Source organism: Triticum aestivum, chromosome 7A, assembly GCF_018294505.1.
Source record: "Triticum aestivum cultivar Chinese Spring chromosome 7A, IWGSC CS RefSeq v2.1, whole genome shotgun sequence".
NCBI lineage: Eukaryota > Viridiplantae > Streptophyta > Magnoliopsida > Poales > Poaceae > Triticum > Triticum aestivum.
The window spans coordinates 695,981,753-696,003,370 of record NC_057812.1 but is presented as its reverse complement, the minus strand read 5'-3'; the positions used below and the strand labels follow the sequence as shown (position 1 = coordinate 696,003,370).

The window sequence follows — 21,618 nt, the reverse complement described above, 5'->3', positions numbered from 1 at the left end:
GGCGCAGCTCGTTCGCGCTGGTCAATAAGGCCACCGGGAAGGTGCTGTGGCGCTCCCACGGCGACCAGAAGCTTCAGGTGGTCAGCTACTGCCCGGACTCGGTGGACGTTGCCCTGCTGTGGACGCGGGGCGGCGACCTTGGAGAAGGGTTCCACTGCATCCACAGCGTCAGCGACCTTGGGTACGTCCTCGACGCTGCGGAGGGCGTGCCTGAAACCGGCGGGGCGCACGACGGGACGCCCGTCATCTTGTTCGAGGCCAACGGCGGCCCGAACCAGAAGTGGAAGATGATGCCCTTTCATTGACACAATTTGACAGTGACGAGAGGGTTTGTTACAGAGATGTGCTCTTGCATTAGCTCGGGGACTATGTTACCTTGTTGGCAGCTCGTTTGTTGCCTTGTCCGCAGATGAGAGTGCCTGCTATGAACTTTTGCTTATGTTTATGCTTATCTTATTTCCTTGACTTGGCCTGATTATGTGGATCTGACTAAGCTTTGCTTGATGACCGCTTGAACACATTCAAGTACTCTCAGATCCCCCTGCCTTTCAGTTTATAAGCATCCTCTCGTATGTTGGGTCAAATTCTGGCTCTGAATTTGAATATTGAGTTATGTGGCAAAAATTCTACGTACCATCTATTGAGCTGTGAATTGTCTACAATGAGATTAAGGGTCATCATCTGCAAAATCATTACTGATGGTGTTTTTACACGACTTTTAGAAATCGATGTTTCTGCAAACTCAACCTCAAATTTGATGATTTTGTTGAAACAGGGAGATAGGTGAAGTGCGAGAAAATCAATGATAGTGTAGAGCACTCCCAATTTTTGACATAGAAGTCTGAAATGTTGACAATGGCAAGTAATATCAAATTAATTTGATCGCAGAATTTTAATGGAGAGGGTTTACGGGCCATGCAAACCAAGGGCTTGCAATAATTTATGGACCATGCACATGAATTACTGTGTTCTTGCACAAAAAAAAACTTTTGGTGGTTTCATGAAGAATTGAAGATAATTTAGAAGTAATTTCAATTAGAAAAGTTCAAGCGTTCATCCACCACATATCCTAGGATAATTTTACAAGTAATTTGAACTAGTCTTTTTTGCAAGTTCATCCATGACTAGTGTCTAATACGAGCCTCGTATCCTAAGCTAAAAAATGAAAAAGATACACTATATGATATTTCATTGTTGATTTTGGTCATTTCTCTATCTAATGTGATAACTGTGTGGCTAATTGCATACTAATTCAGCTTAATTTATGTATGCAATGCTAAATGTGTGCTAAATATCTAAGATCTACAATTCTGACATAGTAGTCTGAATTGATAACAATGGCTGGTTAGAAATATCAAATGAGTTCAATCACAGAATTTTAATGGAGAGGGCCAACTCCCATCTCAATATCTCAATGCAAAACAAGGACATAGGCCAAAGGTGAGAAAACCATGATAGTTTAGGCACCATGACTGCAAACCAGTGAGTTGCAATAATTTGTTTCTTCTTTATATATTTAATTAATGCACATATGAATTAATTACTTAAAGAGTTCCTGCAAGAAAAAAAACTTTTAGTGGTTTATGAAGATAATTTTACAAGTAATTTGAATTAGGAAGGTACAATGTTCATTGATGACTAGCATTCATCCACCTCATCTCCTTAGGTAATTTTACAAGTAATATGAATTAGTCTTTTTTGCTAGTTCATCGATGACTAGCGTCTAATACAAGCCTTACTATATCCTAATAAGCTAAAAAAATGAAAGAGATAACTAGAATTTAGGCCTCATCATAATCGCCGCAATGGAAACTTACAGTACATACTCTAAATGATTTAACTTGTAGACATTGCACTTAAAAAATGATCCAGGCATCTAAGAACATGATAGGGACGCCGTCCTAGTAATCACTCAGGGGCTTCATATTAGGATAATCTGCAAGAAACCTCCCTTCTGAAAGAACGTCATTCTCTTCTTGAGGAGTCCATAAAACATTAATGCCCTGAGATAGCAGGAACAAGTAGAAAATTAATCATCGGCGATGTCAGGTGAAATTAGATCTGGAAGCAGTTTTGAATTATGAAATAGAAGGAAAGATGCTCCATACCCGCATTTTGCTTGCAGGTATAGAATTAAGTTTTCCCAGTACTGCTACCAGATCAGCGGGTCTTTTGATTTCTGGGAACTTCAGTGCTCCATCAGCAGCCATTAGGATGGTTACCTGAAGAAATTGTGAATCATCACAAAAGTCATTATCTGCAAACGTGTAACTTCACATTTCTAACACAAGAATATCAGGCTACGTGAAGAATTATCATCACTGAGATGTCCAAATCAATTAGTTCGCATTGACTAGGAAAGCCATATTTCTAGAAGCATTTTACGGTTGACGAAGTTAATATACCACTATATATTCGTTGCTGAAGCCATCTGGTTTCTTGGAGTACTCTTTCTTCCTCTTGATTCCATCCAAGTTGTAAAGTGTTTCTTCATCAAATTTGCTCCTCTCCTCCAGAGAAATTTTATCGAAATGCCCCTCCCAAGAATCCGCTCCAACTTTGACATCAGCCTAACGTAAACGAAAAATTACAAAATTACAAGATCAAGTGGGCTAAAATACAGCGGACTTCATGCAAGATCCTAGTTGTCATAACGGAGAAGATCCATCGAGCCCCATAGACATTATTTATCAACAAGAGGTACAGTATATATGTTTCTTACTGATAAGCTTGAAGAGACGCAGCAATCATTGTGACGGTTCAAGGCACATATGGTCTCTGCATAATGAGTCACATGAACAGAATGAACAAGGTAGTACTGAGGAAGAATTGATATTATCATAGATCTCAACGCGATGTATTAGCAGTAAAAACATTTGATAATGATCACTATACAGGTAATGACCAATATTATGCACAAGCTAACAACAAACTCAAGCTATTGCACAAGGAGGCATGGAAGTCAGTGCGGAGGGCTTGAATCAATGACACTACATTACAGATCAAAATTTCAGAAAGCATATTACCCGTCAATATGAACTTATACCAACGCTGGTTAGAAGCCTCACCACCTTCTCAGCAATCTCGTTCAGTTCCTTCTGAAACGGCTTTGCCAAGCCCAGCAATGCAACCTGAAATCATGATGAACTACATTGATCGACCGGCACTATGATTTTGTAAGCAGAGGTAAAGATCAAGGTACTCGTCAATCGTTTGAGAATGATAAGTACAGATCAGGTGAACCTGGAGCTTGACCACGGTCCTCCTCGGCCGGGTGTAGTGCCACACGGCGACGGCCAGGAGAATGAGGCCGATGAGCATCAGCCACGCTTGCACGAGTACGGCGGGGTCGACGCCCGCAGCTGCCACGGGTGGCGCGGCCGCCGTCCCGACCGACTCGTGAGTCGTCGAAGAATCGTGCCAAGATGGTCCTGAGGAGGACGAGCTGTAGGATGTTGAGGAGGACCAGGAGGAGGAGCTGCTGGATGTTGAAGAAGAGGAGCTAGAGGACGAAGACGATGAGGAGGAGCGCCCGCCCATGGAGCCGCCTGACGCAGCGATCGCGGCGGGCGGGATGGCCGCGTTCGCAGCCGCGGCGGCGAGTAGCAGGGCGACAGCAACCGGGATCTCGCGGGCCGCCGCGTCGTCATGGCTAGTCGGCGGCGACTTCGAGGCTGCACGACTGGGCGGGGGCGTGACGGGGAACCGGAGATTGCGCGGCCGTGCCGGCGCCGCCGCGTGGCGTCGCGCTTCCGAGATGGGAATCGAACCGTCGGAACAGCCGACGGTGACCGCCATCAGAAGCGGAGGTCCAGGGTTTGGCCAAAGGTTTAGCCCCCGTTTTCAACGCGAAGATTCTTTTACTAGCCCCGTTTGCCAGCCGTGTAGATATACGAATTCCCCGTTAAGAAATCAAAGCTGAAATAATGTTGAGATGTTTATGTTCTTTTCACTAAACTTCTTAGGGTTAATTAAGCTCTCACAATCAATTAAGGTGTCCGATGATGTAAAAAAAATTAAGATGTCCAATGATGTAATATATGAGTTTCCGTTAAGAAATCATTTAAATAACAGTAATACTAACTGATGATGTTTTTAATATGGCCCACAACAAATCTCCTGGACCAGGTGGCTTTACTGCTGAGTTTTATCAACATTTTTAGGATTTGATTAAATTTGATCTAAAAGCCCCTTGGATGACTTTTAGAAGCAAAATGGATATTAGAAGACTTAACTGTGGCATTATTACTCTGGTTCCAAAAACAAAAAATGCTAACCAAATTCAGAAATTTAGACCTAGTTTCTTGTTAAATGTAAGCTTCAAAATATTGACAAACGTCTTGATGAAAAGACTTAACTTAGTAGCTGCAGAGGTTATCTTCCCAATCCCGACTGTTTTTGTTAAAGCTAGATATATTATGGAGGGTGTATTAATACTACATGAAGCCTTAAATAGCATTCATAAAAAAGGCAAAGTGTTATTCTCCTCAAGGTGGATTTTGAGAAAGCATATGACAAAGTGAAATGGTCTTTTGTCTTCCAAATGATTAAAATGAAGGGGTTCCCTGATAAGTGGGTAGATTGGGTAATGAAACGTATTAGAGGTGGTAAAGTTTCTATCAAAGTAAATGATAGCTTAGGCATTGTTGTATCCTTTGTTGCAGCACTTTGCAAGACATTGTTGAACTACTTTATTTATTTATAAATATGGCCGTATGCATCTGTCTGATGCAGAGGCCGGGGAAACCCCCCTTTTCGAAAAAAAAGATAGCTTAGGCACCTACTTCCCTACACACAAAGGGACAGGGGGATTCGGTATCTCCTTTGAACTTTGATCTGGCAACTGATGGCTTGGCCATTATGCTCAATAATGCCAAGAAAGCTGATCTTATAAAAGGGGTCCTAAATGAGAATGTTGAGAATGGGATTAACATGCTCTAGTATGCAGATGATACAATTCTTTTTTTTTGCTACATGATGATTATGAAAATTGCTCATCATTTGAAATCTATTTTATGTCTCTTTGACCAAATGTCTGGACTAAAAATCAATTTTCGCAAAAGTGAGTTGTTTCTTTTTGGGGATGTTGTTAATATCGCAGAGGCATACAGGATTTTTACTTGCCCTGTTGGTACTTTACCCATGAAATAATTGGGACTCCCTGTAGATGAGAAAAGAATCGGAAATAAACATTGGAAACCTCCTAGGGAGAGAATGGAGGGGAAGTGTGAAAACTGGCAGGGGAGGTTATTGGCAAATGCTGGAAGAATTACTTTGATTCAATCCTCCTTACTGGAATTCCATATTTTATGATGTCCTTCTATGGACTGCCAGTGGGTGTTTGTAAACGTATGGGTTTTTATAGAGCTAGATTATTATGGCAAAAAACCATTGACAAGAAAAAAATATCATTTGGTTAAGTGCTCTGAGGTTTGCAGACCAAAAGACATGGGTGGGCTGGGGATACAGAACTTATCTTTGATGAACAAAGATCTATTATGTAAATTGTGGTGGAAACTTTTTAATACAGATGGACTATGGCAAGATATTATAGACAATAAATACAATAAGCATCAATTTCTGAATGTTGTAACATCTAGACAGGGAGACTCCCAGTTTTGGAGTGAAATCCTTAATCACAAAGAACATTTCCTCTCTCTCTCTCTCTATAGATTTATTGTAGGGAGAGGAGACAATGTTAGATTCTGGGAAGAGTGGTGGATTGGAGCAAAATCCTTGAAATGCAGTTTTCTTAGATTATATAATATATGTTTTGATAAAAACAAGTCTGTTAGACACATACTGAACACTGGTATAGATAATGTGAGGTTCAGAAGAACTCTAATTGGAGATTCTCTTGAATTATGGAATCACATCAAAGAGGTTTGTGCCTATGTTGTTCTAGATGATAAAAAGGGTGAGGCTAGATGGACCCTGACAAAGAATAGCATATATTCTGTTAAGTCTTTCTATAGACATTTAATTGAAAATGGAGTTAAATATCCACAATTTTCATGTGGAAAGTCAAGACGCCTCTTAGGGTGAAAGTTTTTATGTGGTTAACTTTGAGAAATAGTATTCTTACAAAAGACAAGTTGCTTTGTAGAGGGTCGAAGGGTGATAAGAAATGTCCCTTTTGTGGAAGAGATGAAACTATTAATCATCTATTTTTTGCTTGTTTTTTTTTTGCTGGAGGGGTTAAAAGCGGACATGGCGCTGCTCAGTTAGCAATTAACATTGTCAAAACCATTTTCATCGTGAGAAGGGTTGAAACTTAAACCAGATGTTTAGTCTGGAGTGTGGGTTGACAGGTTTTTGTAGTTCAGGGTTAAAACTTAAACCGAGTGGCAAGTTCAGGGGTGTAATGTGGATTTTTCTCAAAGTACTGTATGTGTCGTTACGAACCGTAATCACATTCATTTCTTCAGTAGTGTTAAGACCGCAAGATGTAGTGTTAGTAACGAACAGTTTGAGATATCTTTCTGCAGTGCTCCGTGAAAGCAGAAGCCTTGCAAGATGAACATGATGCATGATGAGCTGTTGACATGCTAGTTTGTGGTTGGCTGACTCTGCTCAACGTAGGCAGGCAGGCAGATTTCTCAAACTCTGTCCAAGAAAAGCACAGCATACGAGTTGGCTTGGATTCTCAAAGTGTAGTTTAATGGATCAAAATGTAGTTTTCTCTCGGTTTGTGGTTGGTTTCTAGCCAGTCAGCTTATGGCCAGCTCTATCGTTCGTGCATGTTGTGTGTGCTGTAGGTGTGAACACATATGTTCCAGTGTTCTAGCCGTCACGATTCCGTCGTAGTCTAGGTGGTTAGGATACTCGGCTCTCACCCGAGAGACCCGGGTTCAAGTCCCGGCGACGGAAATCTTTGTTTTGCTCTATAAATTTTTCCTGAAGTTCTTCCTTTTTTTCCCAGGGTAATTTTCACTGAAGTTGAATGATCATAGTTCCTGATCCGAGTGAAGGATAAATGCATCTGGCAATGTGCTGTTCATATCGAAGCTCATTCTGTCACATGCTCATTGTTGATATAGGAAAGACAGTTTGTCACCCTAAGCTGCTCGGTGAAATTATCTTCATTTTTGAGACTGCTTTGTAGTTTTTGGTGAAAGCAAATGCTCATAATAAGGTAAATCTGGGCAAGCTAGATGCTTGATGAGCTGGTGGCCAGTTTGTGATGGTAGTCCTAACCTTTGGAGACACCGATCCACTGTGAGGCATTTGGTCATGTGTTGCCATGGGAAGTTCAGAAATGTGTTATGGATCAAAGAAAACACCACGGCGAGCAACACATGGCATGCTCCTCGTCCTAGCCTACAAATCTATTTTCATTTCTCTGTCTATTTTTCATCAGTTTGATACAAGAAGTTCTCGACATGCTTGTTCTGCTTCACCAAAGCAATCAGTTTCTCCGGAAGCGGAAAGCGACGTGACGATGAGCGCATCACGGCCGTCCACTCTGGTCTGAAAAGAAGAGGAGTCCAAAAATTGATTCCTTTCTTCCTTCCCTCCACTTCTCCTTTCCCTCCGCCGATCAAAAAGCAGAGCCACCCCACCACCACCGCCACCCACCGACGGCCACCTCCCGTTCTCCTCCTGGCTCTGCTCCTTCCACACCCGCAGGCCGCAGCGATGCCGCCGCGCCGGGGCTATAAACCCGGCCTCCGGCCGTAGCAGCCCAGCCTTCTGCTCCTACACCCCTAATCGCAACCACAATGGGCAACGCTGCGCTGCGTGGTCCGGCGGTGGAGGAGCGGCTGACGCAGCCGCGCCGCCTGGTCCGGCAGCTCTCCGACCTCGACCCCGACCGGCTCCGGCGGCTCATCCGCTCCGGCGACCTCGCGCCGTGCTTCGACGCCGCCGACGAGGACGGCCGCGCCGTGGAGTGCCCCATCTGCTTCCACGTACGTATGCGCATGACGACTCCCTCCTAAGTTCGACTGACAGTTGGGCTTCTCTGGTGCGTTGTTCTGATGGTTCTCTTTTCTGTCCTCGATGGATGCAGTTCTACCCGAGCTTGAATCGATCCAAGTGCTGCGGCAAAGGGATCTGCACAGGTGACCCCGTTACAATTATCTGTCCAGTTTTTTGCTCGAATTTGTACTGAAATTCAGAAGTAGTACTCCTGTCAACTGAGAACTGCACAATTACACTGTACTTATAAAACATGGTTCACTGTAATGACTCTGCCAAGTTCTCAATCACCCTGCCCTGCAGAGTGCTTCCTGCAGCTGATGCCGTCCAAGGCTTCCAGGGCTGTCCAGTATCCTACTCTGCTCCCTACCTTGTGTGCGATACTCTGTGCATATGTATCTCATCATGAACATCTTTAATCACTAAATTAATTTGATACTTGTTCTATGATTCATACTTCTGCATCTATATTTATACTGAAGAATTTTAAGTTGAGTCGTTCATGTATTGGGCCTGAAATCTGACTGTTTTCTAGCTGAATTTTGCACCTAAATACCTCTGGGCCCTTAACTAGCAATGCAGCTGCCCATTCTGCAAAACCGCAGCCTACGCTGTCGAATACCGCGGTGCTAGAACCTTGAGTGAGAAGAAACTTCAACGAGAAGTAAGCTTTCAGCCCAGAGATTCTGATCAACATACAGCATCATACTACCTGATATTTGCCAGCAAAACTTTTATTCTAAATTTCTTACAGGAAGAACAGAGCGTTCATGAGGGTGCAACGAGAATACATTCCAAGAACGCCGGTCGACATATCCTACTACCATAGGAGTCGCAAGCCCGATTTTGCCACGCTAAAAGCTCCAAAACCGAACTGTTGATTTTTCTGACCCTTTGAGAGAGATTTCATTGCTGCCTTGACAGTACCTGAAATGTTTCAGATGTTATTTGTCTGCATAATTTTTAGACAATGGAAAGAACTGTTTTAGATATATATCTTTGCAGAACAGAGACACAGAATAAATGCTACTACTGCAAACTGAAACAAAAAATATTCTGAGTGAGGATTTGGTGCAGAAGTGTGGAATGATTATGTTGACGGCTCTGAAGACAAAGATAAAGTGTTGATGCCTAAATTATATTTGTGGTGGCCAAGAACTCCACGTTAGCGTCCACTCATCATGCAACCGCAGCCTGTACTCTGTAGTTCTTCTACTTCTATCTTTTCTACTGCTGTCGAAGTTCAGAATGTGACAGCATCAGCATCAAATGTATTCTTCAGCTCGGTTGAAAACCTTTTGCTCGTTTCCGGATTCTTCAGTTACGCCACGAACTTCCTACTGTATCGTTAGAACCTGAAGGCTGTTTAAGCACCATGTGCATTTACAGTATGCTTACTGATTCGAATTGCAGAACATTTACAGAATGCAGTTTACCTGAACTGTTCATGAATGGCATCCATTTCCATTTTCCTGCGATGCGATGTCGTAACAAAACCGGCAGGAACCCTGTCTAGAAACTTCCAATGTAGGGAGGAGGAGGGTGGAAGATTGCTGGAATTTTGTCCAAGACAAACAATTCCCAGGATCCACTTTGTCTGAATCTGGAGCAGTCCATGTGTTCGCATGCATGGCGGAATTCACATATGTAATGGATCAAATAGAGAAAATGCAGTTTGTCGATGTTTTCTAGCCATGTCTGAATCAAACAAAGCTGCGATTCAGCTCGTGCCCAGCCCTATATTTCGTGCAAGAATAAGGCTTGACCTCTGGTGGTGCTAATTTTCTGTGGCGTGCGCGAACAGATATGTTCCAATATTTGTTCTGTCACTGTTCCGTCGTAGTCTAGGTGGTTAGGATACTCGGCTCTCACCCGAGAGACCCGGGTTCAAGTCCCGGCGACGGAAATTCAATCTTTTTAAAATAATAAAGAAAATCCTAAAGTTTGAACCCGCATTGACACTGAAAAGTACTCCCTCCGTTCAAGAGCCTTTTCATTTTCTCGATTTTTTCAGTTCAGTCTGGTAATCTGCTTCTTCGGAAAGCGCCGTCACCATTGGGATCGGCCCATCTCAGCCGTCCACTCCGATCCGATCCCGCTTGGAAAAAAAGAGGAGTCCAAAATTTGATTCCTTGCTTCCTTCCCTCCACTTCTCCATTCCTCTCGCCGATCAAAAACCCGCTGCCAGACGTAGCAGAACTACTAACTAAATATCATCCCTTATAAAGGATATGCCCCTATTTCTTTAAAATAATGCTTCATCTCAGACAAGTTTTTCACTGTCATCAATATTCCAAGAAGTTCTCAAATATCCTGTTCTGTCTGTTTCATTGCTTTGCAGAGTGCTTCTTGCAGTTGATACCGTCGAAGGCTTCCAGAGCTGTCCAGTGTCTAGTATCCTACTGCTCCCTCCGTCCCAAAATAAGTGTCTCAACCTTAGTGCTTTGCAACCTAGCTAGTGTGCAATACTCTGTATACGTGCCTCATGAGCATCTGTACCAGATTTAGTCCGATACGTGCTTATGTTGAAGAAAATCTTTACTTTGTTTGATGTATGCGCCTAAAATCTTACTGTTCTCTAGCCGAGTCTTGCACCTGAATCCCTTTGGGCCCCTAACAAGCAATGCAGCTGCCCATTCTGCAAAACTGCAGCCTACGCTGTCGAATTCTGTGGTGCTAGAACCTCAAGTTAGAAGAAGCTTCACGAGAAGTAAGCTTTCTGCCCAGTGATCCTGATCAACAACACCATAGTAGTTGCAAGCCCAATTTAGCATTGCTAAAACCTTGCTTATTGAACTGCTGATGGGTGTATACGTACGTATGCGCATCTAATTCTCACAATTGCGCTTCTCTGGTGCATTGGTCTGATGGTTTTTTTTTCCTCCATCGATGCAGTTCTGGTTACAGGTAAATTGGGCTTCGGCAAAGGGATCTGCCCAGGTAATCCGTCGGGTTACAGTTATACTTCTCTTCATTTCTAAATTTGTACTGAAATTCAGAAGTTCGTAGTTAATACCTATATTAGGCCAAGTGAAGTGAGAACTACATATTAACATTCTAAGAGAAGTTTCTCTGAAGCTTTCAATCATTCTGTCCTGCAGAGTGTTTCTTACAGCTGATGCCGTCGAAGGCTTCCAGAGCTGTACAGTATCCTATTTTGCTACCTAGCTAGTCTCCAATACTCTGCATATTGTATCCCTTTGAACATCTTTACTAAATTCGATCTCAAAGATGCACTGTGCATGATGCTTATGTTTCATACTGAAGAATATATTTTGCCTTGATTGTTGTATCTGAATTCAGTGTGGGTGTCCTTAACTAGCAATGCAGCTGCCCATTCTGCAAAACCGCCAACTACGCGGTTAAATACCGCGGTGCTAGAACCTTGAGTGATAAGAAACTTCAACAAGAAGTAAGCTTTGTGCCCAGATATTCTGATCAACAGCACCATACTACTTTATAATTTCCAACAAGCCTTCTATTTTGAACTTGCTGCAGGAAGAACAGAACGTTAATGAGGCTACGATGAGAATACATTCCAAGACTCGGAATATCGGTGGACAGATTCTCCCACCGTAGGAGTTGCAAGCTCGATTTTGCAGTGCTAGAAGCTCCCTACCAAACTATTGATTTTTCGAACCCTTCGAGAGATATTTCAAGGCTTCCATGATTGTACCTGAAATGTTTCAGATATCATTTCTCTGCATTATTTTGGGACAATGGAAAGAACTGTTTTAGATACAAGAGGTATGCAGAACAGAATAAATGCTAGTACTGCATGCTGAGACAAAAAATATTCTGCCAGCGGCACTGGTAGAGTAGAGTGAGGATTTGGTGCAGAAGTATAGAACGATTCTGTAACTGGCTCTGAAGACAAAGATCAAGTCCAAAGTTTTCAGGCCCTAAATTGTATTTGTGGCAGCCAAGAACTCCACGTTAGCGTCAGCCATCAGGCAGCCGGAGTCACTCTGGTGTCGTGCGGTGCACCTTTCCTGCTGCAGAATCCCAGCCTGTCATTCTTTTGTCTTTATCATTTCTAGTTTGGTAAGCTTCGGAGTGCGCTTCGAAGTTACAGAATGTCACAATATCAAATGTATTCTTCATCCCGGATGAAAACTAGTTGCAATTCATTTGTTAGACCTTACTATCAATATCAGAATATTCGATTTCAATTTCTTGCAATAGTACGTTGGAATCAGTTGTGCTATGAACTTTGTACTGTACTGTTAGAAGCTGAAGGCTGTGTAAGCACCAATGTGCATTCACAGTATGCTTACTGAATCAGATTACAGAACATTCAGTGCACTGTCTGAAAAAGAATGCAGTTTACCTGAACTGTTCATGAAGGGCGTCCATTTCCATTTTCGAGGGATGCATTTTCATACCAAAACCAAGCCTAGAAACTTCCAACGTAGGGAGGAGGCTGGAAGATTGCTGGAAATTTTGGCCAAGACAAACACATGATATGTTGGTTTGGATTCTCATGATCCGCTTTGTCTGAATTATGGACAGTCCATGTGTTCGCATGCATGGCGGAATTCAAATATGTAATTGATCAAATAGAGCAAATGTAGTTTTCTCTCTGTTTGTGGTTGGTGTCTAGCCATGTCACTTTATGCTCAGCTAGCCAAGAATATGGCTTGCATGTACTAGTGCATGTTTGTGTGGTGTGCCAAAAGAGATATGCAGTAGTATTTGCATTGTTACTCATTCCGTCGTAGTCTAGGTGGTTAGGATACTCGGCTCTCACCCGAGAGACCCGGGTTCAAGTCCCGGCGACGGAAGCTTTTTTTTTATAACTGCTTTTCCTAAAGTTGAACCCTCATTGACACTGAAAAGTACAGTATATTCAGAAGCCTTTTCATTTCTCTATCTATTTTTTCAGTTCAGTTTGGCAATCTGCTTCTGCGGAAACAGACGTCACGATCGGCGCATCGCGGCCGTCCACTCCGCTCCGATCCCGTTTGAAAAGAAAGAGGAGTCTAAAATTTGATTACTTTTTTCCTAAAGTTGAACCCTCATTGACACTGAAAAGTAAGTATATTCAGGAGCCTTTTCATTTCACTATCTATTTTTTTCAGTTAAGTTTGGTAATCTGTTTATGCGGAAAGAGACGTCATGATCGGCTCATCACGGCCGTCCACTCCGCTCCGACCCCGCCTGAAAAGAAAGAGTCCAAATTTTGATCCCTTGCTTCCTTCCCTCTTCTCCTTTCCCTCCGCCGATCGAAAAGCAGCCACCGACAGCCACCTCCCGCTCTCCGGCTCTGCTCCTTGCACACCCGCAGGTCACACCGATGCGGCCGCGGCGGGGCTATAAACCCGATCCCAGAAGTCACTACTAACTGAATATCATTGCTTATAAAGCATATTCCCCCATTCCTCCAAAATAATGCTTCATCTCAGAGAAGTTTTTCACTGTCATCATTATTCTAAGAAGTTCTCAAATAGCCTATCATGTTTCAAGGTTGTGCAGAGTGCTTCTTGCAGTTGATGCTGTCGAAGGCTTCCAAATCTGTCCAGTATCCTACTTTGCTACCTAGCCGTGCAATACTCTGCACATGTACTGTACCCCATGAACATCTGTACCAAATTTAATCTGATACGCGTTTATACTGAAGACTCTTTACTTTGAATGATGTATTGGACCTAAAATCTTACTGCTCTCTAGCTGAATTTTGCATCTGCCCTTTGGAACCTTAACTAGCAATGCAGCTGCCCATTCTGCAAAACCACAAACTACGCTGTTAAATACCGAGGTGCTAGAACCTTGAGTGGGAAAAAACTTCAGCAAGAGGTAAGCTTTCTGCCCAGTGATTCTGATCAACATACAGCATCATGCTACCTGATGATTTCCAACAGGTCCTTCTTCTGAATTTCTTCCAGGAACAACATAGCATTAATGAGGCTGCGACGAGAAGACATTCCAAGAACACCGGTGGACACATATTCTACCACCATAGTAGTTGCAACTTGCAAGCCCACTGCAGTGCTAAAAGCTCACTTGGTAAACTGTTGATTTTTCTGACTTTCAGAGAGAGAGATCTCATGGCTCCCATGACCGTACCTGAAATTTTTCAGATATCATTTGTCTGTATGATTCTGAGACAATGGGAAGAAACTGTTCTAGATATAGATGTATGATGAACAGAGTAATTGCTACACTGCATGTTGAAAGAAAAAACAAATCTGCCAGTGGCAGTTAGAATGGCGATTTGGTACAGGAGTGTAGAATGATTAGTATTATTCATGGGAAGGAGTGTAGAACGATTCTGTGGGCGGCTCTGAAGACAAAGATAAAGTCCCAAATGTTCAGGCCTAAATTATATTTGTGGTGGTCAAGAACTCCACGTTAGCGTCCAGTCATCATGCTGCCGCAGTTGCTTTTGTTCCATGCGGTGCACCTTCCCTACTACAGAATCCCAGCCTGTAATTATTTTGTCTTTATCATTTTTATTAGCCCGTTAAGGTTCGGAGGTTTGCGCTCACTCTTAACTACTGTCAAAGTTCGGAATGCGACATCAGCATCAAATTTATTCTTCAGATCAGATGAAAACTTTTTGCTCGATTGGAGATTCTTCATATGAGATGCAAACTAGATCCACTTCCTTTGTTAGATGTTACAATTGATAACTCCATTCCAGCTTCTTGCGATGATATGTTGGAGCTCAGTTTTGTTTTGAAAACTGTTTACTCACTATGCGCATTTACAATATGTTTACTGATGAATTACATTGCAGAACATTCTGCATGCTACCATGCTTACATTACAGAGTCCATTTTCAGGGATGCATTTTCATACCAAAGCCATCTGGAACCAGTCTAGAAACTTCCATCCAGAACTCACGAGAAGTACCAGTATATAGTATTAGCAAACTGGCAATAGCGACCATAGATTGAGCCAAACCCCTCGTCAGCTCCTAAGATAACACGAACCGCCAATGGTTAAGCTCCAAAGAGTTAGGTCATGTTTCACATGCCATAGCGCCCGTGAAGGAATCCGTCCAGTCACCGTTCGCGCCACCTTTTACAGTAAGCATCATGTGCCACCAATACATTATGCATCAAGCTGCGGCTATATAAACACGCATACACGGCACAGGACTGCACACATCACCAGCAAAGATCATAGTACTAACACAGTCACATCAATCGCCAATGGCGTCGTCCCGTCGGGTTCTTCTTGTGGCGCTGCTAGTGTCAATGGCAGCAGGTGTTGCAATGGGCAGGCCGGTGAGAAGCGACTTGGGTCTGGGTTTAGGTGGTGGGCTAGGCATAGGGCTTGATCTTGGGCTCGGTGGATCGGGTTCGGGCCAGGGGTCGGGTTACAGTGCTTGGTCGGGTCAGAACGGTGGCTCTCACACCGCGTCCGGTCGTGGGTCGGGCACGGGCTCCGGTTACGGGTATGGCTCGGGCTCTGCTAATGGGGGCTCAGCTTTCGGTTGCGGTTCGGGTACGTCGTCTTGCTCGGGTTCGGGTTCTGGCTCTGGCTCCGTAGGCTTGGACACATCGATAAATGTCGGTGTTGGTGTCAGCGTCGGCTCGAATGGTGGGGCGAACGGTGGTCCGGACTGTAACACGGGTACCGGGTCGAACTATGGTTCCGGAGCGGGCTTGGGTTCGGGCTCTGGGTCCGGGTCCGGGTCAGGTGGAGGTTCATATTCCTCACGTGGGCGTGAGTCATCTGGTATTGGGTCGGGTTCTGGTGTATCGTCCGGGGTTGGCGGCGGGTCGAATGTCGGGCCAAGTGGTGGGTGCTTATCTTGTGGTTCCGGCATTGGTGGTGTTGTTGGTGGCTCCTCGTCGAATTCAAATTCGAATTCGGGCACTGGTTCAGGCTCCAACTCGTATGGTGGGTCGAATGCCGGTTCTTACTCGAATACTGCAGCTGGGTCCGGCTCAAGCGTAGGCTCGGGATATGATTCCTCTGGCTCAGGTTCAGGTTCAGGTTCATCTTCTGGGTCAGGTTAGTGTTGTGTTTGGTTACTCTTCTCGTTGCTAACATTCACGCTTTTTTTCACGTGTCTCACCAAGGTTTTGCGTGTCTCAGGTGCGGCTTCATTTGGTGGATCACGTGTCGGTTCAAACTCCAACTCTGGCTCTACGTCGGGTGCAAACTCAGGGTCAAATTCTGGTGCAATCGGTGCATCAGGTAGTGGATCAAACTCCATGTCAAGTGCAAACTCGGGTGCGTTCGGTGCATCAGGCGGTGGATCAAACTCCATGTCGGGTTCGGGGTCAAGCTCTAACTCCGGCTCTATGTCGGGTGCAAACTCGGATGCTGGTTCGAGCTCTGGTGCGTTCGGTGCATCCGGTAGTGGATCAAACTCCATGTCTAGTTCAGGTTCCGGCTCAAGCTCAGCATCCGACTCGAGCTCAGGTTCGATGTTTACTCCTCGTCATTACTGGAGTACTTTACAGGATTGCACGTTGATATGTAACATTGCACAATGTTCTAATCCTACGTTTGCAACCCCACAAAAAGTTTTATTCATTGCAACTGCAATCAAGTGTAACACGTGCTTGATTTTTCTACAGGGTCTACTGGATTCGGTTCCAGCACGGGCGCCGGTTCTAGCTCGAGCGCCTGGTCCGGCGCCGGCTCCGGCTCGAACCCCGGCTCATTCTCCGGAGCAGGATCCTCCAGCTGGTCCAGCTCGACGTCCGGCTCAACCTCGGGCGCAGGGTTCGGTCCCGGGGGACGGCCGGGGTTCGGCGTGGGCGGAGGAGGAACAGGCTACGGCGCGGGTTACGGGTCCGGTGGCGGGTCTGGCTGGGGCAAGCACCACTGAAAACTGATCCTCGTCGAGTGAACGAGTGATCGTTCACGTGCACTTTTTAAGGCCTTCATCACGCGTGATATTTTTCGTTTGTTTCTGGTTGGGTGGTGTACGCATGCACCAACTTGTTTATTTTACGTCTCGTGGACGAGTTTGCGATTTCAATCGAATGGATCGTTGCAGAATCATGCGTTTGTGAAGAACAAGTCATGGAAAAGTTGAGCGAAACTCCTCGGCAAGTCACGTTGCCGGCAGGCTGTTCCCTTGTCGGGTCGTCGAAACCGGCATTGCTTGAGCTCTTGTGCCACGTGATTCCCGGCCGCGGTCGATCGGTCGATCTCGTCCCGTCCGGCGATCCGGCGGACCCGGCCGGTGAATGGGCCGATGAGACGTCACCGGTATCCGTTTCGATCGTCCGTGCCGGCAAGGGCACGGAAGCTAGCCGGAAAAGGGCGAGGCAAAGGCCACGCGCCGGCGCGTCGCGCGCGCCAGGGCACCGCTCCCCGATCTGGGCAGGCACGCACGTACCGCCGGCCGGACCCCGTCGCCATGCACGAGACGGGCGCTCCGGCGATCGATCCTGACGCGCGACTCCATCCGGCCGCCCGGCCGTTCCGCTGCTCTCGGCACGGGTCGGGACACGCGTTCGTGGAGCACATGGAGCGCTCCGTATGCGCTGCTCTGCTTTTCTAACAACCACTATTCTTTTTGTTCAGATGAAGTGGACGTATTGGTGTAGGTACACATTTTTACTACTCTACTTTTCTAACAACCACTATTCTTTTTGTTCTAAAAAAACACTATTATGCTTTTGGAACGGAAATTTTTGAAAAGAAATCATCACCAGTGCCTAATAATATCTTGATAACAATGTTTATGAGAGAGAATATAGAAGAGACGTATATGTTTATAAAACATTTTTGGTTGGATTCTCCCCTCTCCTCCCCCCTCTTCATGTTCGAAATGATGCAACCATTTTTTTCCCTTGAAGAGAGGAACACAGCTTCTAGTTTCATTGCTGAACCAAAGTATACCGCGTGACTTCTACGCCAGGTTTTAAATCCGACACCTAGCTCACGACGCCAAACACCGAAACACTAATGGGGGGTGTTCTATATTTCAGTGGACACCACATGCGCACGCTACAAGGGCCGTCATCTCCTTCATCCATCGATCCATCCTCATATCCGATACTGACGCATCGATCTTGCCAGGCCTATCTGCCATCGACGCCACCACGACGCCAGTCAGTATCGTCCTCCTACACGAGTCCATCGCCACCCATCAAATACCGAGCATTCATTATGAGTTTTCCAAACTGTCCAAATTCACAACCGAAATACCAAAAGAAATCACATTTCTGGCTCTAGCATCAAAAGTGTTTACAGATATTTACCTGAGACAAAATAATCGCTACATGTTTTGCGATGTTATTGAGAGTTATTTACCCAAAACCACCACACTTGGGGCTAGGGTAACCGGTCAGTACCACATTTAAGCCATGTCATAAAAAACCACCAACTCTGGGACTAATCGGTACCGCGGAGCACTGATTGGTCGTTTTAGCCGTGGAAACAGCGAAACCGACAGGTCGGGCCCACCGGTCGGGTCGACGTGGCGCGGGCTGACGGGCGCCGTTAAACGGAGGGGGACGGCCGTTTTCGCGACCGTGTATTAGTGGGCCGTGCGGGTCGCTCGTCGGACCAGACCGCACCAGTGCACATCTGACCCCTCTGTCTCGACCTCGACGACCGCCGCCGCCGCCGCCACCGTCGTCTCGCCGCCGTCCGCCGGTCCGCCATGGTTTCCTGGAGCGAGGGGTCAAGCTCTTCTTCTTCGGACGACGAGTCAGTGACTAGCCAGGTACGTTCATTTGAGGATTCCAACATTTAGGGTTAGGGTTAGGGTTCTTGAGTTGAGGATTTCTTACCAAGTCACTGATTTCTTCAATCTCTTTGGTTTTAAGCTTTCTAGTAGCATTTGAATCTACGGACACTGGCCAACATTTTCTTGCTTGCGCTGAGGAGAAGGTATGTTGGTTAGTACTGTATTTCGTTAACCTTAGTTAGTTTTTGCTCCATTCAAATGCCAAAAGGAAATTTTGCTCTGCTTATTAGTGTGAACAATTGTCATTGCCCACAGTTGGATTTAATTATGCTCTGACAGTAGTAAATTATGCTACGCCAGTGTAATTTGCTCCAAATAATTAAGTAGTGTACAACATTGTTAGTGCCAGTAGGAAATTATGCTATGGCAGTGTAATTTGCTCAAATAATTAAGTAGTGTACAACATTGTTAGTGCCAGCACTAAATTTTGTACTTACTAATGACAACATATATTTAGTTTATATGCCGTTAAAAGTGACAAAAATTTCTTATTGACAACACATATTAATTTGATAGGCTTTCTTAATTGTTTGTGCATTTAAATGAACACAATTTGATAGGCTTTCTTATTGACAACACATATTAATTTGATAGGCTCTCTTGTGTAGTATGATTGACAATATTTTTTCTAAATTATAGGCTGAACTAAAGTGCAACTATTTGGAGTGGATAGACCCTGAGTGGTCAGTGGTTATGCAGTTCTGCCTAACTGAATTGTGGGGCATGTATGACAAAGAAATCAATGACAGGGTGAGAGACAATGTTCAGCTTGGTGATCAGAATTACAAATTAGTTGGAGAAAAGAGGAAGATGGAAGAAGAGCTGAGCTTTTTCAAACTTGATTTTGCAAAAATGGTGGCTGACAAGGAGGATGCTATTACTGAGCTGGGCAATACTAGGTTGGCTCTCAATGATCTGAAAGAGGAGATGGAGAAGAAGAAGCTGGCAGACCATGGTTGCACAAACCTACATCAGTTACTCAGGGCAAAGGCAGAGAAGGAGAGGGACAAGCTTGTGGTAGAGAGAGACCAAGTGCTCACAGAGAGAGACCAACTAAAGGAAGAGAAGAAAAAGCTAGAGTACATCATCTCTGATTTGCTGAAACAGAAGCATGGCTACAAGGACAAGATCAAGAAGTTGAAGGAGATCTGTGATGAATTTTAATTATGTAATGTGGCATTGTACTGGTGTAGTTGTGCTCTGTTGCACTGAATAATCAGCCCTACTAGAAGTGCACTGTACTGTTGTAATGGTTAAATTTGTACTGAATTATGCAGTTTTTATCTGCAAGTCTAGATTTTGAACTTATGGCATGAATTTGAACTTAATTTGTAGTGCTATCTCTTGTATCATATTGAGTACTCTATTATATTTACTTCACTCCAGGTGAAACTGGTGTGATAGTCAAATTATTGTGCACAGAAAAATTTGAAATACTAGTAACTTATGGCATGAGTATACCAGGAACTTCTGGCATTATTATTATGCACATAATGTGATGATCAGGGAGTGCAAACAACATAGCAGTACAGAGTAAATGTAGCAGTGCAAGCACATAATTGTAGATAGGTACATGATGATTGAAGCAAGCCAACATAGCAGTACACAAGAATAATAGATAGTAGTTCCTCATAGCATAAAACCAAGATCCATACATAGGTTTAGCATAACATTACACAACAGTAGTTCATAGTGGCACACATAGGTTCAACACAGCATTACATAAGTTCAAATTTAGTGTTGGCATAGATAAAGTGCTCTAGTGCCTGATGGAGCACACATGCACTTGGATACATAGTCAAACAAGAACTCTCAGTAGTTCCCACTGGCATAGAAGTACCCCTCCATCCTTTTGCTCATGTATCTTGCCCTTTTCGGCCTATTTCCTGTTGGCTGGCTAGTTGAAGCTTCTGCAGTAGTTCTTGGAGGATTGAAGCTTCTTGCACCTGTTTTTGCACCTCTCCTTGCAGCAGCAGTACCAGCACCAGAAGGAGAAGAATTTGCAGCTCTAGCAGATGAACCAGCTCTAGCAGATGTAGCAGCTCTAGCAGATTTGCCCCTTGAAGCAGCAGCAGCAGCAGATCCCCTTGAAGCAGATGTAGAGCTTGCACCCCTAGGAGTTGTTGTACCAGATGTTGAGCTTCCCCCTTGCTGCCATGCAGGGGCTGTCCTGTTTTCCTGCAATTATTTTTGTTGGATAAATTTCAGTGATACTTAATGAGTGATGAGATAGAGAAGGAAGTCAAAAATAACATACCATGTGTTTGTTCTTCCTGATTTGCAGATCTGGCCTCAATGGCTTTGCACAACTTGTGTATTTGTGGCCCTGCAACTTGCAGTTACTACAAGTTATTGTAGCCATTCTTGATGTCTGCTTTGCTTGAGGAGGCTCAAACCTGCCTTTCTTCCTTTTCTCTTCTGCTGGTCCCTTCTTGTCTTCTTTGAACTGAGGTGGGTCAATGTCAGGAGTTGCAGTTTTCACCCAACAATCAGGACCAGGAACTGGGTAAATGATAGGCTTGTATGACTCCAAGTACATAGCCTTTTTGAAGAAAATATTTACATGGTCCTCTGGTAGTTGTTTGGACCTGTAGATGGCAGAACAACCATGGTTGCAAGGAATTCCAGAGATGTCCCACTTCTTACAACCACATGTTTTCAGATTAGTGTCAACAGAGTAGGTCTTATCCCCACTACTCACTTGGAAAAGACCTGGTCCAGCTATCAATGATTTGCAGTCCCTTGCATATCTCTTGTTCATCTCTAACCTCTCAACATAAGTTGGTGCAATTTCCCATCTTGAAACTAGTCCACCCTCTCTCTTTTGCTGATACCTTACCAGAAGTTTGTCCTTGATCCCATTGATCATGGTGACAATTGGCTTGTTCCTTACATCAAGTATGTACTTATTAAAAACTTCACTTAAGTTATTGACAACCAGATCAGTTTTGCAGTTAGTATCCATTGCATGTCTTGACCAAGCTTTTGGAGGAATCCTTGACATCCACTCCCAAGCAGCCTTGCACTCAGCC

General features: G+C 44.4%; 2 protein-coding genes, 3 non-coding genes and 1 pseudogene across 6 annotated transcripts; 5 read left to right on the top strand and 1 right to left on the bottom strand.

Moving 5' to 3' along the window:
• Nucleotides 1–1,901: 1,901 nt before the first annotated feature.
• Nucleotides 1,902–3,800, bottom strand: LOC123148504 (uncharacterized; annotated as a pseudogene).
• Nucleotides 3,801–6,797: 2,997 nt separating this feature from the next.
• On the top strand, nt 6,798–6,870 carry TRNAE-CUC (transfer RNA glutamic acid (anticodon CUC)). The gene has a single exon. It is a non-coding gene; the product is annotated as a tRNA-Glu (tRNA).
• A 655-nt stretch (nt 6,871–7,525) lies between these two features.
• LOC123154892 (E3 ubiquitin-protein ligase GW2-like) lies at nt 7,526–9,281 on the top strand. Its single transcript, XM_044573508.1, has 5 exons — nt 7,526–7,910; nt 8,012–8,063; nt 8,224–8,269; nt 8,503–8,584; nt 8,675–9,281. The coding sequence occupies exons 1-5, from the start codon at nt 7,722–7,724 to the stop codon at nt 8,747–8,749; spliced, it is 444 nt and encodes a 147-aa protein (XP_044429443.1). The 5' UTR covers nt 7,526–7,721; the 3' UTR covers nt 8,750–9,281.
• A 472-nt stretch (nt 9,282–9,753) lies between these two features.
• On the top strand, nt 9,754–9,826 carry TRNAE-CUC (transfer RNA glutamic acid (anticodon CUC)). Its single transcript has one exon. It is a non-coding gene; the product is annotated as a tRNA-Glu (tRNA).
• A 2,805-nt stretch (nt 9,827–12,631) lies between these two features.
• Nucleotides 12,632–12,704, top strand: TRNAE-CUC (transfer RNA glutamic acid (anticodon CUC)). The gene has a single exon. It is a non-coding gene; the product is annotated as a tRNA-Glu (tRNA).
• A 2,342-nt stretch (nt 12,705–15,046) lies between these two features.
• On the top strand, nt 15,047–16,887 carry LOC123154891 (fibroin heavy chain). Of its 2 annotated transcripts, none has more exons than XM_044573507.1 (3): nt 15,047–15,885; nt 15,970–16,263; nt 16,458–16,887. In XM_044573507.1, exons 1-3 carry the CDS (start codon nt 15,078–15,080, stop codon nt 16,709–16,711), a joined length of 1,356 nt encoding a protein of 451 aa, XP_044429442.1. In that variant the 5' UTR covers nt 15,047–15,077; the 3' UTR covers nt 16,712–16,887. The 2 variants fall into 2 exon arrangements, with proteins under 2 accessions (XP_044429442.1, XP_044429441.1); XM_044573506.1 differs by having other exon boundaries at nt 15,970–16,299.
• The last annotated feature ends 4,731 nt before the right edge of the window (nt 16,888–21,618 follow it).